The 12,938-nt window shown below is 57.7% G+C and overlaps 5 protein-coding genes across 5 annotated transcripts; 2 read left to right on the plus strand and 3 right to left on the minus strand.

Annotated features, from left to right (window-relative positions):
• Window positions 1–921: 921 nt before the first annotated feature.
• VTJ83DRAFT_6613 (uncharacterized protein) lies at window positions 922–3,159 on the plus strand (the record flags this gene model as incomplete). The annotated part of the gene is made up of 9 exons (XM_071013344.1): window positions 922–925; window positions 984–1,156; window positions 1,222–1,485; window positions 1,551–1,611; window positions 1,677–1,775; window positions 1,840–1,888; window positions 1,939–1,994; window positions 2,051–2,588; window positions 2,691–3,159. The coding sequence occupies 9 exons, from the start codon at window positions 922–924 to the stop codon at window positions 3,157–3,159; spliced, it is 1,713 nt and encodes a 570-aa protein (XP_070864240.1).
• A 117-nt stretch (window positions 3,160–3,276) lies between these two features.
• VTJ83DRAFT_6614 (uncharacterized protein) lies at window positions 3,277–4,403 on the minus strand (the record flags this gene model as incomplete). The annotated part of the gene is made up of 2 exons (XM_071013345.1): window positions 3,277–4,277; window positions 4,346–4,403. 2 exons carry the CDS (start codon window positions 4,401–4,403, stop codon window positions 3,277–3,279), a joined length of 1,059 nt encoding a protein of 352 aa, XP_070864241.1.
• A 1,774-nt stretch (window positions 4,404–6,177) lies between these two features.
• Window positions 6,178–8,060, minus strand: VTJ83DRAFT_6615 (uncharacterized protein; the record flags this gene model as incomplete). The annotated part of the gene is made up of 7 exons (XM_071013346.1): window positions 6,178–6,243; window positions 6,358–7,191; window positions 7,268–7,354; window positions 7,413–7,459; window positions 7,517–7,741; window positions 7,827–7,849; window positions 8,026–8,060. The coding sequence occupies 7 exons, from the start codon at window positions 8,058–8,060 to the stop codon at window positions 6,178–6,180; spliced, it is 1,317 nt and encodes a 438-aa protein (XP_070864242.1).
• A 1,002-nt stretch (window positions 8,061–9,062) lies between these two features.
• VTJ83DRAFT_6616 (uncharacterized protein) lies at window positions 9,063–10,862 on the plus strand (the record flags this gene model as incomplete). The annotated part of the gene is made up of 3 exons (XM_071013347.1): window positions 9,063–9,229; window positions 9,282–9,481; window positions 9,547–10,862. 3 exons carry the CDS (start codon window positions 9,063–9,065, stop codon window positions 10,860–10,862), a joined length of 1,683 nt encoding a protein of 560 aa, XP_070864243.1.
• A 728-nt stretch (window positions 10,863–11,590) lies between these two features.
• On the minus strand, window positions 11,591–12,898 carry VTJ83DRAFT_6617 (uncharacterized protein; the record flags this gene model as incomplete). The annotated part of the gene is made up of 1 exon (XM_071013348.1): window positions 11,591–12,898. The coding sequence occupies one exon, from the start codon at window positions 12,896–12,898 to the stop codon at window positions 11,591–11,593; it is 1,308 nt and encodes a 435-aa protein (XP_070864244.1).
• Window positions 12,899–12,938: the final 40 nt, after the last annotated feature.

Raw genomic sequence — 12,938 nt, forward strand, 5'->3', positions numbered from 1 at the left:
CAGGATTGGAATCACAAGACTGCGGCCGTTGACCTGATCACCGTGAGGCTGTGCCGGGCCTGGCTCAAAGAATAAAAAAAGCTCAAACCTCAAACCTGGGAGGCTTCCCGTCGCTATTTTTGACTTTAAAGTCGAGAGACGCCGTTTTGACTGATGTTTGTCGTTTCCGTTCGTCGACGTGCCAAACATCGCTTGTGCACAGTCAAACGCAGAAGAGAGATCTGTTCCTGAGAACAATGTCGAGTGATTCTCCCAACGGGGTTGCCGATGGCCTCCGATCAAGAAACCTGGGTAACCGATCCAAACAGAGGAGGCGGTCTGTTTGAGTTCGTCCGATAACTGAATGTTGGCTCAGAGCTTCCCTCGACTTCTGGAACAACTTGTGTGCCGATCACTACGAGGGAGAGGCCATACACATGACCCAGACAGGCGTTCTCACTCTGGCAGAAATAGCTTTCTTGCTGCACGTGTGAGAACTCGCAAAGCAACGAAATCGACACACCTCTGTGATGGATGACCTATGTACTGTGTCCACGTCAAGCAGAGGGCGTCAGCTGACAGATCCAAGCAAGGGTTAGGGTGGAAGGTGGGAAGGCACGCCGTCTCCACCGTGTTATCTCAACGGAGACGGGTCTTCACCACGGTTCCCCCATCAACACCGTGTAGGGTACTCTGCAGATAACATCTCCGACGCGAGCAAGAGAGACGTTCACCTTCGCCTCCCATTGAATGAATCAGCGTTACAACACATCTCTACGACGTCCCAGGCATGCCGTATTGAGTGTCTCATCCTGGCTGCATCGGACTAGCGTTTGGCTTCTCGCTTCCACGGTGGGATCTCTCGGCCTTGTATCTGCTTTGTTATCCAGTAATTACCCGAGTTGCGACTCTATTGGCGTTTCATTGTCTTGAACACCAAACATGCGTGAGTTGATCGGCCACTTTCCAATTGAACAAGAGCCTGGCCACCTAACCGCGCATAGGGCCTCCACTATTACTGTCGTACTGCTTCTATCTTATCTCCTTCACCTCGGCCCTCCCCGCCAACCATCAGGGTATCTTCTCCAACACACCTTATTCCGACGGAAAACGGGGCGCTGTGGCCAGCGAGAGCTCAATATGCTCCAAGATCGGCATAAACACCATCGCCATCGGCGTGAGTGAGATGGCCACCTTGCCGACCCTTTCTCCTTCCAGACTCACACATGTTCGCTATCGTAGGGATCGGCCGCAGATGCCATGGTTGCCACCACTCTCTGTGTCGGCGTCGTTGGCATGTACCACTCAGGCATCGGCGGAGGCGGCTTCATGCTGGTCCGCGACAAGCACGGGAGGTATGAGGCCATCGACTACCGCGAAACGGCCCCGGCCGCTGCAAGTCGCGACATGTATGAGCACGACCAAAACGCCAGCGTCCGTGGCGGCCTGGCTGTTGCTGTTCCTGGTGAGCTTCGGGGGTTGGAGTATCTGCACCGGAAATATGGAGTGAGTGGCTGCCGGCATTCACGTATTCGTCATGAACAAACCCCTTACCTCTTTCTCCTGGATAGACGCTGCCTTGGAAGACGCTCGTCATGCCCGCCGTGCGTGTTGCGAGGGAAGGGTTCAAGGGTGAGTGAGCATGTCCGGGGCATCTCAGAAGCGCAATCCGTGCCTGGCTGCTCACAAAATCATAGTGACGGAGGATCTGGTACGGTACATGGCGAATGCGAGTGCGAATAACAATACCTTCCTCGTCGACGATCCAATATGGGCCGAGGACTTTGCCCCGAATGGTACGGACTTGATGCATGAAACTTCAAGGAGCTGCCGTCAAGACTGACTGACCCCAACTGCCAGGCACTCTCCTCCAACTTGGCGACACAATCACAAGAAAACGCTATGCAAAGTAAGTGAGCCATGGGAAAGCGAAGCCTGCCTGTTGCTAACATCGTCTAGGACCCTCGAAAAGATCGCCAACCTTGGGGCCGATGAGTTTTACAAAGGCGAAATTGGTGGGTCAGGCCTATGATGAAGTCAAAACACAGAGACGACTCTAACATGCCCTCAGCCCGGTCCATGATCGAGTATGTCCAAAAGATGAACGGAACTATGACCCTCGCCGACCTTGCCGAATACAGCGTCGACGTGAAGCCACCTCTGAGCATCACTTACGGCGATTACCGGCTCTTCACCACCCCGGCACCCAGCAGCGGCGCTGTCATGCTGAGCATTTTTAAGACCATGGAGCAGTACCCTCCAGAAGACCTTGATGATGCTAACCTGACGACTCACCGCTTCGTCGAAGCAATGAAGTTCGCTTATGGAGGCCGCCTTCAGCTCGGCGATCCGGGGTTTCTCAAGAACATCACCAAGTATGAACGTCTAATGTTCCGGAACGAAACGGCCCAGGCTATCTATCATCGCATCCTCGACAACCAGACCCAGCCTGTCGAAGCTTACGATCCGCTCAGGCTCTACCTCCCTGATAGCCACGGCACCTCGCATGTTGTCACGGCAGACGGCTCAGGCCTGACCGTCACGTCTACCACCACCATCAACCTGCTCTTTGGCGCACAAATCATGACGCCCGACACGGGCATCATTCTGTAAGTCATGCATGACAACGCCGACCTGATTTTGAGACGCAAAAAGAAATTACGAAACATCCCCAAACGATCCGATCCGTGACTGACCAACCCACTCCCAAGAAACGATGAAATGGATGATTTCAGCCAACCCAACAGGCGCAACGCCTTCGGCTTCGCCCCCTCCCCCGCCAACTACATCGCTCCGCGCAAGCGCCCGCTCTCCTCCATAACGCCCCTTGTCGCCGAGAACGCCACCGACGGCCGTATCGTCCTCGCCACAGGCGCCGCCGGCGGTTCCCGCATCATCAGCGCCACAACCCAGGCCGCGTTCCACGTCCTGGCGCGTCGAGAAGGTCTCTACGACGCTGTGGCTCATCCCAGGCTGCACCACCAGCTGCTGCCAGATGTGCTGCTCGTTGAGGAGGGGACTGACCCAGCCGTCGTGCGTGACCTGCATGCCAAGGGGCACAAAGTGCAGTGGATGAAGCCTGGGTTGAGCGCAGTGCAAGCGATCAGGAGAGGAGAGGATGGGAGGTTTGAGGCGGTTGGAGAAACGAGGCAAAAGAATAGCGGGGGATATACTCTGTGATGCACTGTTTAGGATAACTGCCTAACGGGCAAATTGAATACGAAAGACGCTTGGGCTACTTATTGTTCGCTTTTTCCAGTATCATTGCTCTCTGTGATCTCAACACACAACCATCCCTCACCGGCTTGTATCCACCACATACCGTCCCACCACCTTGCCCTCATGCATCAGATCATACACCTTCTGTAGCTCGCTCAGCCCAACCGTTTTGTAGGGTACCTTGACCAGCCCGCGCCGGAAAAAGTCAATCGCCTCCTGCGTGTCCTGGCGATTGCCGACGTAGCTGCCCTTGATGGTGATCATCCGAAGAACCGTATCAAACACGGGTGCCTTCAGATATGCCCCCGCCGGCAAGCCGATGCATACCACGGTTCCCCGGCTGCGTACATACTCAGTCGCCTGCTGGAAGGGCCTTTCACTCACCGCCAGCAACAGCACCGCATGCGGGCCTTGGCCCTCTGGCGTCGCCTCCCTCACCTCCTTCACCAAGTCTTTGCTGCTCTGGAAATCCACGTACGCGTCCGCCCCGAGCGCCTTGCAGCTCTGTCCCTTCTCCTCTCCGCCATCGATCGCCACCACCCTCAACCCCATCGCGCGCGCATACTGAATCGCCATGCTCCCCAACCCACCCCCGGCGCCCACAACCGCCACCGACTGTCCCGGCCTCGCCCCGGACTCCCTCAGCCCCTTGTACACCGTGATCCCCGCGCAAAGCACTGGCGCCACGGCCTCGAGATCGACGTCCTTTGGAAGCTTTGCCACGTGTGCAGCCTTGGCAATGGCATACTGCTGGAAGCTCCCATCCACCGTGTACCCGCTCAACAGGGCGCTGGGGCACAGGGGTTCATCCGCCTGCATGCAGAAGCTGCACGCCAGGCAGCTGCCGTTAAGCCACTTGATGCCGGCGTGGTCGCCGATGGAGATGTCGTCGACGAGAGAACCCTTGGCGACGACGACCCCCGCGCCCTCGTGGCCGCCGACCAAGGGCATTTTGGGCGGGATAGGCCAGTCTCCCATCATGGCGTGCAGGTCGGTGTGGCAGACGCCGGAGTACTTGACGTTGATGAGAACTTCATCGGGGCCGGGGGTGGGGACGGGAATTTTTTTATACGTGACGGCTGTCGACAAGGGTCAGTTTGGTGGTGATGAGAGGATAGGGACACTGGGAGAGGAGCAGGATGCTTACGGCCGCCGGGCTTCTCGACCACTTGGGCCCATTGCTCGGTTGGGATTTCTGCGGACATTGTGATGTGTTGTAGAAAGATGTTGGTAGTTGCTGGAGATTTTGTGGTGCTTGTGAGAGTTGCCGATGATATTGCGAGGTCTTGTTTGGGAGGCCAACACAATCGAGTAGCTATGAAGGCAGTGTGGCGTGTGGGTGTGTGATGATGTCACCAATACCGGAGGAGTTCAATGACGCGCAACGTTCGTCAAGTAGGTCTGTGCAAATGATCTTCTCAGGTGCCCGAGTTCTTTTCTGGCACACAGGCAGTGGAGATAGATGTGTTCACCTCTCGTCCTACACAACAGGCGACCTTCGCACCCCTTTTATGTTCTTCGGTCATGCCCTCGACCAGTTGTCCGCTCGTTGGCCACCCCATGCATGCGCATCCCTCACGTCCGACCGGCAATGGAGTGACTTGGAGGCTGCGGGGGTTCCGGTTTCCACCAGCATCCTGCACCAGACATGTTTCGATCTCCAGACAGCAGCGGGCGACTATGGACAACAACAAGCTTGAGGGCCGGATCCGCATTCAGGGATCAGCTGTTCCCCGCGGCGATGCTTACGGATCGTTGATCTCGGTCCACTTACAACTCTCTGACCATCACCCCCAAATGCTACCTCATTCAGGAGACACCAAGACCAGGTCACGCCACACTGACGTCCCGCAGTTCTCTGTTCACCTAACGTACATCGTGCTGGATGCAGGGCCCGACCCGGTGATGCAGGGTGGTACACCCCCCTTTGCCGCGATCAACGACAAAACCCGGGACAACTCTCGCGCAAATGCCTGGCCTCGTCCTCCCATGCAAATTTCCTGGGGAAACCATGACACCTTGTGCAGGTGGATATCCGGGGAAGCGGAACCACGCACTGAATGGATCCTCCAGGGCGGGGATATCGCCACCATAGGCATCGCACTGTACTTGTCGAGCATAGCGAAGGCAGATCACCCATTAGGCAAGACGCCGGACACAGTACACATCTCGCTGAGAACCGCTTACGACGACCTCGTCACCATCTGAACGACCCGTTGCAAATACTCCATAGGTCGTGTACCAAGATAACCCCTGTGACCGCCTGGACGAGTTTGTCTCCGCGCGCAGCCACCTGCACACGCTCTCTCCAAAACCCCTAGCTTATCCGTTGGAGCGAAACGGCCAAGCATCATCCACAGCACAAAGCCGAGGTCATGGATGCCATAAACAAAGCAAGGCACGGCAGTGTAACGTTCAAGCACTCAAACCCCGCATCTTACTACGCACCCGGTACCGACCCTGCATGCCGTAGGTAATATGTCCACAAAGATGCGTTCGGATCCTTCCGCACCGTCCTTGGGGACATATCAACCTCCTGAGATGGGCAGGCAACAGATATCCCAGAACCCACTTGCATATGCCCCTCCTCGTAACCAGAGACACGTAAAGCCAGGAACACGAGGGATATCCTCCCGCCCCCTCGCCGCCTGCCCGTCCAAAACAACCCCGCTTCAACATCAAGAAAGCGGGAGTCTAGCTTGGTATCGGCTACCGTGTTCCTGGGAGTCAAGTCGCGTTGACAACGATACTGGGGAGCATCACTTGCTCACATCACTCCTAGCCACGGCCGGATCGATCCGGCAAGTCGACACGAACAAAACTTCGGTTGTATCCATCCCCTTATCGGATTTTAACGCTGCTGCCTGTCCTTGCTCTAACTGTAACCCCTCACCCGCCCAGCTCTGACTCTTTCGAACCAAGACACGCTCGCTCCAGGTCATGGTCAAACACCCTGCTTCTTCTCCTCTATCCTCCATCTTACGAACCTCCGGGGCCGCCGAGCAGGGCGAATCTCCGCACGATACCGGGTCCGTATTCTTGATACTGTTGAGATGGTGGTTGTCGTTAGTCAGGTTGTTTCAGACTTTATTCCAACACCTCGCTTTTTATATCAGGAGCAAAAGAAAGGGGGAGGAGGAGGGGAAGAAAACAGCTTACCTCAGCCTTGGTATGGCAATACGAACGGAACTCCGGCGTCGAGCCCAGCAGGGAACCACCAAACCACGGCCCATGGCGCTGGCGCTTGTGGGTGACGACTTGGACCTCGAGACCACCGCTCTTCGCGCCGCCGGAGCGCATCTCGCTCTGGCGGATGCGGGCATCAACAAGCTGCTTGATGTCACGCTGTAACCTGCGGCCGAAATCCTTGTACAGGGTGCTGCCGCCCGAGAGCACAATGTTCTTGTACAGGCCGCGGCGCACGTCGATGGGCGACGACTGAATGACGCCATCGACGACGACGGGCAGGGGGGTCAAGAAGTCGGACGAGTAAATCTCCGGGTTGAAGAAAATCTCGGGCGCCAGGAAACGCTCGTATCCGACGTCGACCGTCACCTGGCGGCCGCCCGGCTGGGTGACGACGTGCTTGAGGAAGCGGCTGCGGTCGCGGTCGTACTTGGCAAACTCGTTGACAATGTCCGGGCACACGTAGCAGTACTCCTCCTTGATCTCTTGGGCCGTCTTGAGGGACGAGTCGGGCTCGCCGCGGTCGCGCAGGAGCGACTGCACAAAGTAGGTAATATCGCGTCCGGCGATGGGGATGGACTTGATGGACGAGCCGATGACGTAGCCCTCGGCGACGGGAATGACGTGGGTGACGCCGTCGCCAGAGTCGATGACGGTGCCGGTGAGAGAGCGGTCTGTCACCTTGGAGGAGGTCCACGAAGCGGCGAGCGCCAACACGGCCTGCACCGCGATGTAAAGGCCGGCGCAGTTGAAGGATTCGAAGAAGATCTCAGCCGTGTTTTCTCGGTTCTCAGGGGGGTTCAGGGGCTGGTGGCGGACGAGTGTCTGTCAGCAACAATGCGGCATGCACAATGGTCGAGGGTCGAGTGAATGACGGGCTCACCGGCTCAGTGAGGAGGAAGTAGTGGTCCTCGGGCTCAACCCGGAGGTACTTGAAGATGGAGTGAGACCAGAACCTCTCCATGTGGTCCTGTTCCCTCCGTCAGCGCTCCGTTCTTTGTTTGTTCTCATGGTCCAACCAAACCAACCCAGTTTTCAATCTGTCCGTGCCGAATCGGATAGTGCAGGCCATACCCTGAGCGTCATTAGTGATGCTGTCCCCTCCGCTTTCTGCCATACCCGGATCACCTACCGGGACCGGCAGCGGCGGCGATGGCCTCGTCGCCGATGAAAAAGTCGAGATCTTCAGTCCCTCGCTTGGCAGATAGATGGCCGGTCGGGCCGGCTCCTCCTGTCAGGAACGAGGGCTTCTGAGCCACGGCAGGCCGGCCGGAGCCGGAGGTGGCGCCAGCGGCGGGGCCCTTGGTCGCGATGGCAGTCGGGAAGACAAACGAGGGCGAGTCATTGCCGGCGAAACCTGTGACATGGCAACACGGGGCGGGTCAGCGGTGGGCGCGCAGGGGAGGTCGGGCAGGCGTAGGCTGAGGAGGAACGGAACGGACCTAGCTTGGAAAACCCCGTTCCGCTGTGAAGTCTCGTTAGCAGCCGACCATACTGTGAAGATGTGGTGGTCATGTGCGTCTTGGAGACGCAGTCATTCCCGCAGGTCCCTGTACAGCTCCAGGCAGTTCGGGGACGAGATAGTCGGTATCGACCTAGGAGCGGGGCCCAGGGGTAAGGGGATCTCGGCGGTGGACTTACTTGTCCATGACAACGGCGGGGGTTTGGCTAGCCATTGTTGCGGATGTAGTGCTGTTGCTGCTGATGAGCGGCGAAATGCAGCAACAGGCGAGGCGCAACGAACGAAGGGTGGTGGTAGTGTTGGGCGTCTGGGCAGGCAGTTAATGAGTTGAGGGTCCAGATTACGCGGTACGGAGCACCCGACGTCTGGAGCTTGGGGCTGGGCGATGCTGAGGTGGTGTGCCAAGAAAGCGGGCTGCCCCGCTAGGTAGGTACTGTGGGGCACAGCTCGTCCGGGAACTGGAGGGGCCGTTTGCAGCCTTCTACGCACTGTCATGAACACTGTGCGTTTGGGCAAAGGAAAGACCAGCAGGCCAACGCAAGGCTCGATGAGCTTTGACTGTCCGTTGTTGCGTATTGACGATGCAAGCTTATGGTACCTAACCATGGCCTGTCCCATTTGAACGGTTGTTTCATGACGATATAGCAAATGAAGCTCCAAGCCCAGCCTCGGGCCGTAGTTGGAGAGGCAGAAGGTTGGACTTATGATTTTACAAACCGCCTTAAACCCAAAGATTCCATTCCCGCCTTGAGGTGTTGTTTGTCAAGCAGCACACACCAACTCGTAGGTACTTGCACTTCAAAACTAAAAGCTCCAGGGGAACTTTTCTCGTCAGTTGCTCTTTCCATTCCACAGCACCAAACAGAGCCTTCTCTGCCTGGGCCGGGTTGAAGCTCCGTCCATCAGCCACCTCAGTCCCGGCTCGGGAATTTCTTGGAACCTTTCCCAATCTTTCTTCTTTTGTCCTCACCAATCCCCAGATCCTAGAAAGGATCCGGAGTTACTCATCTCAGGAATCCGGACACTCCGGGAGTAACTCATACACTCGTTTTCTTCGACCAGTCTGCTCTCATTTAGTACGGTTCCTTGGATCCTCAACTCGTCTTCACACCCTGAGCCCAGGACCGCTTCACCTTCAGTTTTCCCCTCCAAATCCCGTCTCTCTATTCCTTGACCGAGTCCCATGCTATAACCCACAGTCGACCACAAAACGAAAATGACCGACCACCCCTCTCCCCGGGGGCCTTATCTTGGAGCGGATGGCGTAGTCGACAGCCTCTGGAGACATGTCTCGAAGAAGCCCGTCGCCGCGATCTTCGTTCATGCTGGCGCTGGCTACCACAGTACCGCCAACGAGAAGTTCCATCTCGAGGCATGCCACGCGTAAGTTGTTAACCATGTGTCCCCCAGTGTTCATCTTCCTGACCAGGGCCAGAGCTGCTCGCCTCGGCATGGCATTCCTCAAGGCCGGCGCCTCTGCTACCCAGGCTGTTGAGGCCGCCATCCGAGTCCTGGAGGACAGAGAAATTACAAATGCCGGGTTTGGAAGCAACCTCAACATTGAAGGTATCGTCGAGTGCGACGCCACTATCGTTGACCATCTTGGGAGGAGTGGCGCTTGCGCTGCTGTCGCCGGTACGTGCAAGCAGTTGGTGTCTGCGGCGAAATTGGGGCCTAGCTCTGAGCTGACTGTCTTTCAGGAGTGAAGAATCCCATTTCTTTGGCCAAAAAGATTCTCGATACCAGCAGCAAACCCCTGTCCCTCCGCAGAGTTCCGCCAAACCTGCTTGTCGGGCCGGGTGCCAGGGACTTTGCAGAACAGCATGCCGTTCAGACGGTCCAGAACGTTTGCCTAGTCTCCAAGAACGCAAAGGACCGCTACCTCCGATGGAGCGAGGATCTGAGGCGCGCCGAGGCCCAAGAGATGGCTCTCAGCGCGCCCATCTCCGGCTGGTCCATTCCTGACCGGAAAACCCCGTCCCCGAGCATCTACGACAAGGCCGCCTATCCTGCCCACGCCATTCAACTGCGAGATCATAGCACTGCCATCCTCACAGGCATGTGGAACGAGGGTCAACCCGACTCTCCGGATAGCTCCGGCTCTCCCGTGGGTGGATTTGCGTCGTCTGGCGCTGCGGGCCCCCCGACCTCGTCCGGAAACACGCCAGGGGTTCCGGTGACGACGGTCCGTAATCCGCTTTCTCTGTTAAGCGCTGAGCTGCAGCAGCGCGGAACCACCTCAGCCCGGATGGGGCTGGGAGGCTCCGCGGGCCTGACAGCTGGGTCTCCGCAACACCTGCTTCCAGTCGCCCCGCCCTTGAGACATGGTGATAGAGCCACGGGTTTTGACGATTGGATGGCTGTCACGCCAGGCACTCCCGGATATGCCGACCTCGGCGAGTACACACAGCTGCGCCCTTCCGGCATAGACGAGGGAGCACCGACAACAGACATGATCACCGACACCGTTGGCGCTATCGCCATCGACTATGAAGGAAATATCGCCGCTGGTTCCTCGTCAGGCGGCATCGGGATGAAACACCGTGGGCGTGCGGGTCCCGCTGCGCTGGTAGGCGTCGGAACCGCCGTCATCCCTGTTGATCCGGTCGATGAGGATGGAACTTCGGTAGCCGCCGTGACAAGCGGCACGGGAGAGCACATGGCAACGACGCAAGCCTCAGCTCGGTGCGCAGAACGTCTCTTCCAAGGCACCCGACGAGGTCCGGGAGGGCGCGATGTGTCCGAGACCGACGAGCACACCATTCTCGATTCGTTTATTCAACAAGACTTCATGAATCATCCCGGCGTGCGCGGGCAACCCTCGTCCGCTGCCGCCATTGGCGTCATGGCCGTCAAGAAGGACAAGCATGCCGCGTACTTTTATTTCGCCCACAACACGGATTCGTTCGCTCTCGCATCCATGGCATCGACGGAGAAAGAGCCGCTGTGCGTCATGTCTCGTCTAGGAAAGCAGGGCGGTGTGGCCCAGGGTGGGAGGAGGGTGAAGCTGAACTAAACTAAACTGAGTGTTTCGGGTTGGACCGTTCGTAAAGAAAGGGAACTTAGTTACCGGGGTTGGTTGGTTGATGTCTCTGTTGTGGGCTGTGATCCTATCGACACAGCTGTCTGAACTAGGGGGCTCCGTCATGTACCTACCAACTAATACTGCTCACCTACTCACGAGAACGGGCCTGTGGTATGGTCATCGGTGTAAACCTAGAAACCATTCGTAGACAGCATTGGCCTGTCTTTAGTATTTACCTTGTAAAAGTCCCAGACAACCTATCACGCGACCTATGATTTAGCCTTGATCCCAATGATGGTTACCAAGCAGTCTAACTTGTTGTCTTCCGTGCCTAAGTGCCTTAGCCAAAGGCATACACTTAAACATACCCACTACTATACACACACACCCTCTTTCTCACTTATCATACCTGATCAGTGAGACACAGTGATAGATCCGAATTGTAAATTGTACATTAGAACTCTCTGTGTATTACAAAGATGGGTGAGATTTTATCAACCTCAGTCCTGGACCGTCCTTCTGCCCGAACGCCACGCAAATCAAATCAGCACTTTTCAAGTCCGTCCATCCCTCCTTGAGACGCCATGGAACGTTTGTCTTCTACAACCTCGCATTTGAGTGGAAGGATACAACCGCCCCTGAATGCTCCCTTCAATCCAAGTTCGATCGATTCATCATAATGGCGAACCACCTCACGTCTCCTCGACCATCACCGCCGCTTAGTTCGGTCCCGTCTTCCTCTTCTCTTTCTTTGCGTGGTCCTGCGATACTCCAGCCTCGCCTGCAGCAGAACCCCCACCGCCACCCGCAGCAGCATGCTTCGGCCAGGGCGCCACGACAGGCTTCTTCCCGTAATTACCCAGGGCCAGTTTTGTCCCGCACGTCAGGCACTCGGCACCGTCGGGTACCTCGCAGAAGATGCTCAAGCAGACGGAACACACAAAGCCCGTGTCGACGACGGAGCGGTGGCAAAAGCATGCCGCGCGGAAGTCGACGGCGTCGGCCGAGGGGGTGACGAGAAGCTCTGCCACGCTCGCGCCGGGGGGCAGTCTCCCCGTCTTGTGGTGATGGTGGTGGTGATGCGATTTGCCCCCCGCGGTGATGGTCTTTGGCTTCCCAGCGGCCGATGGCCCAGACGTCGCGTCCGAAGCAGCCGCGGCGGCCGGGTTGCGCGGGGCCGAGCCGGAGCCGAAACCAAGCATGAGGTACTGCAGCAGCCCCCTCGGCTCTTGGGCTCGGATGAAGGTGCCGTTGGTGATAAAGCTCGCCTGTTCGAGGAACGTCGCACGCCCCCGCAGCGAGAGCGTGTCGATGGCGATGCGCGCGTGGGCGGCCGCAAAGACGGCGTTCATGGTCGGGATGTATTGCGCCGGGGCGCTGTCGCTGACCGAGAGGATCAGGATGCGCGCGTGTAGGCCGGCGAGGCCACCTGCGGAGGTGGTGGCCGTTACTACCGGAGCGGGGCCGGAGGTCCCGGTTGCGACGCCCGAGGTGCCTGCTGCGCCGGCGGTGGCGGCGGCGGTTGGGGCGGCGAAGGAGAGGGCGGTTTTGTTGATGTGCGCCAGGGCGAGGGTGAGGGCGCCGGCGATTTGGGTGGTTGTTGATGAAATGTCGGAGTCGGTGGTGCTGTCCATGAGGGCACGAATGGAGGTCAAGAGGGAGTTTTCTATCCGGGCGAACTGGGGGAATTTGTTGGCTGATGTGTGAGCGAGCTTTGACGAGGCATCTGCTCGGCCGTTGGCGCCGTCATGGTTTGACTGTGCCGGTGTCGGCGGAGAGGGATACAGCCAGACGGCCCGGTTCGTGTGGGCTGCCAGCAGAGCGACCTGGTTCGAGTTGCTGAAGGCTAGATGGGCGTTGACAAAGACGAGTATGTTGGCTATCGCCTTGGATATGGGCAGCACGTCGCCAAGGGCGGCCCATGCCCGCGGGTTCGTGTCGATAATGATGGTACAGAGGGACGGAATGTCATCCGTGTTGTACACCTCATAGTGCTCGGACGCGTCGACGGCATCTTGAACACTCATCTTGAAACTGCTTCGGGTGACGGCCCAGCTGCCAGCGTAT

The sequence above is a fragment of the Remersonia thermophila genome, chromosome 6 (genome assembly GCF_042764415.1).
Source record: "Remersonia thermophila strain ATCC 22073 chromosome 6, whole genome shotgun sequence".
Classification (NCBI taxonomy): domain Eukaryota; kingdom Fungi; phylum Ascomycota; class Sordariomycetes; order Sordariales; family Chaetomiaceae; genus Remersonia; species Remersonia thermophila.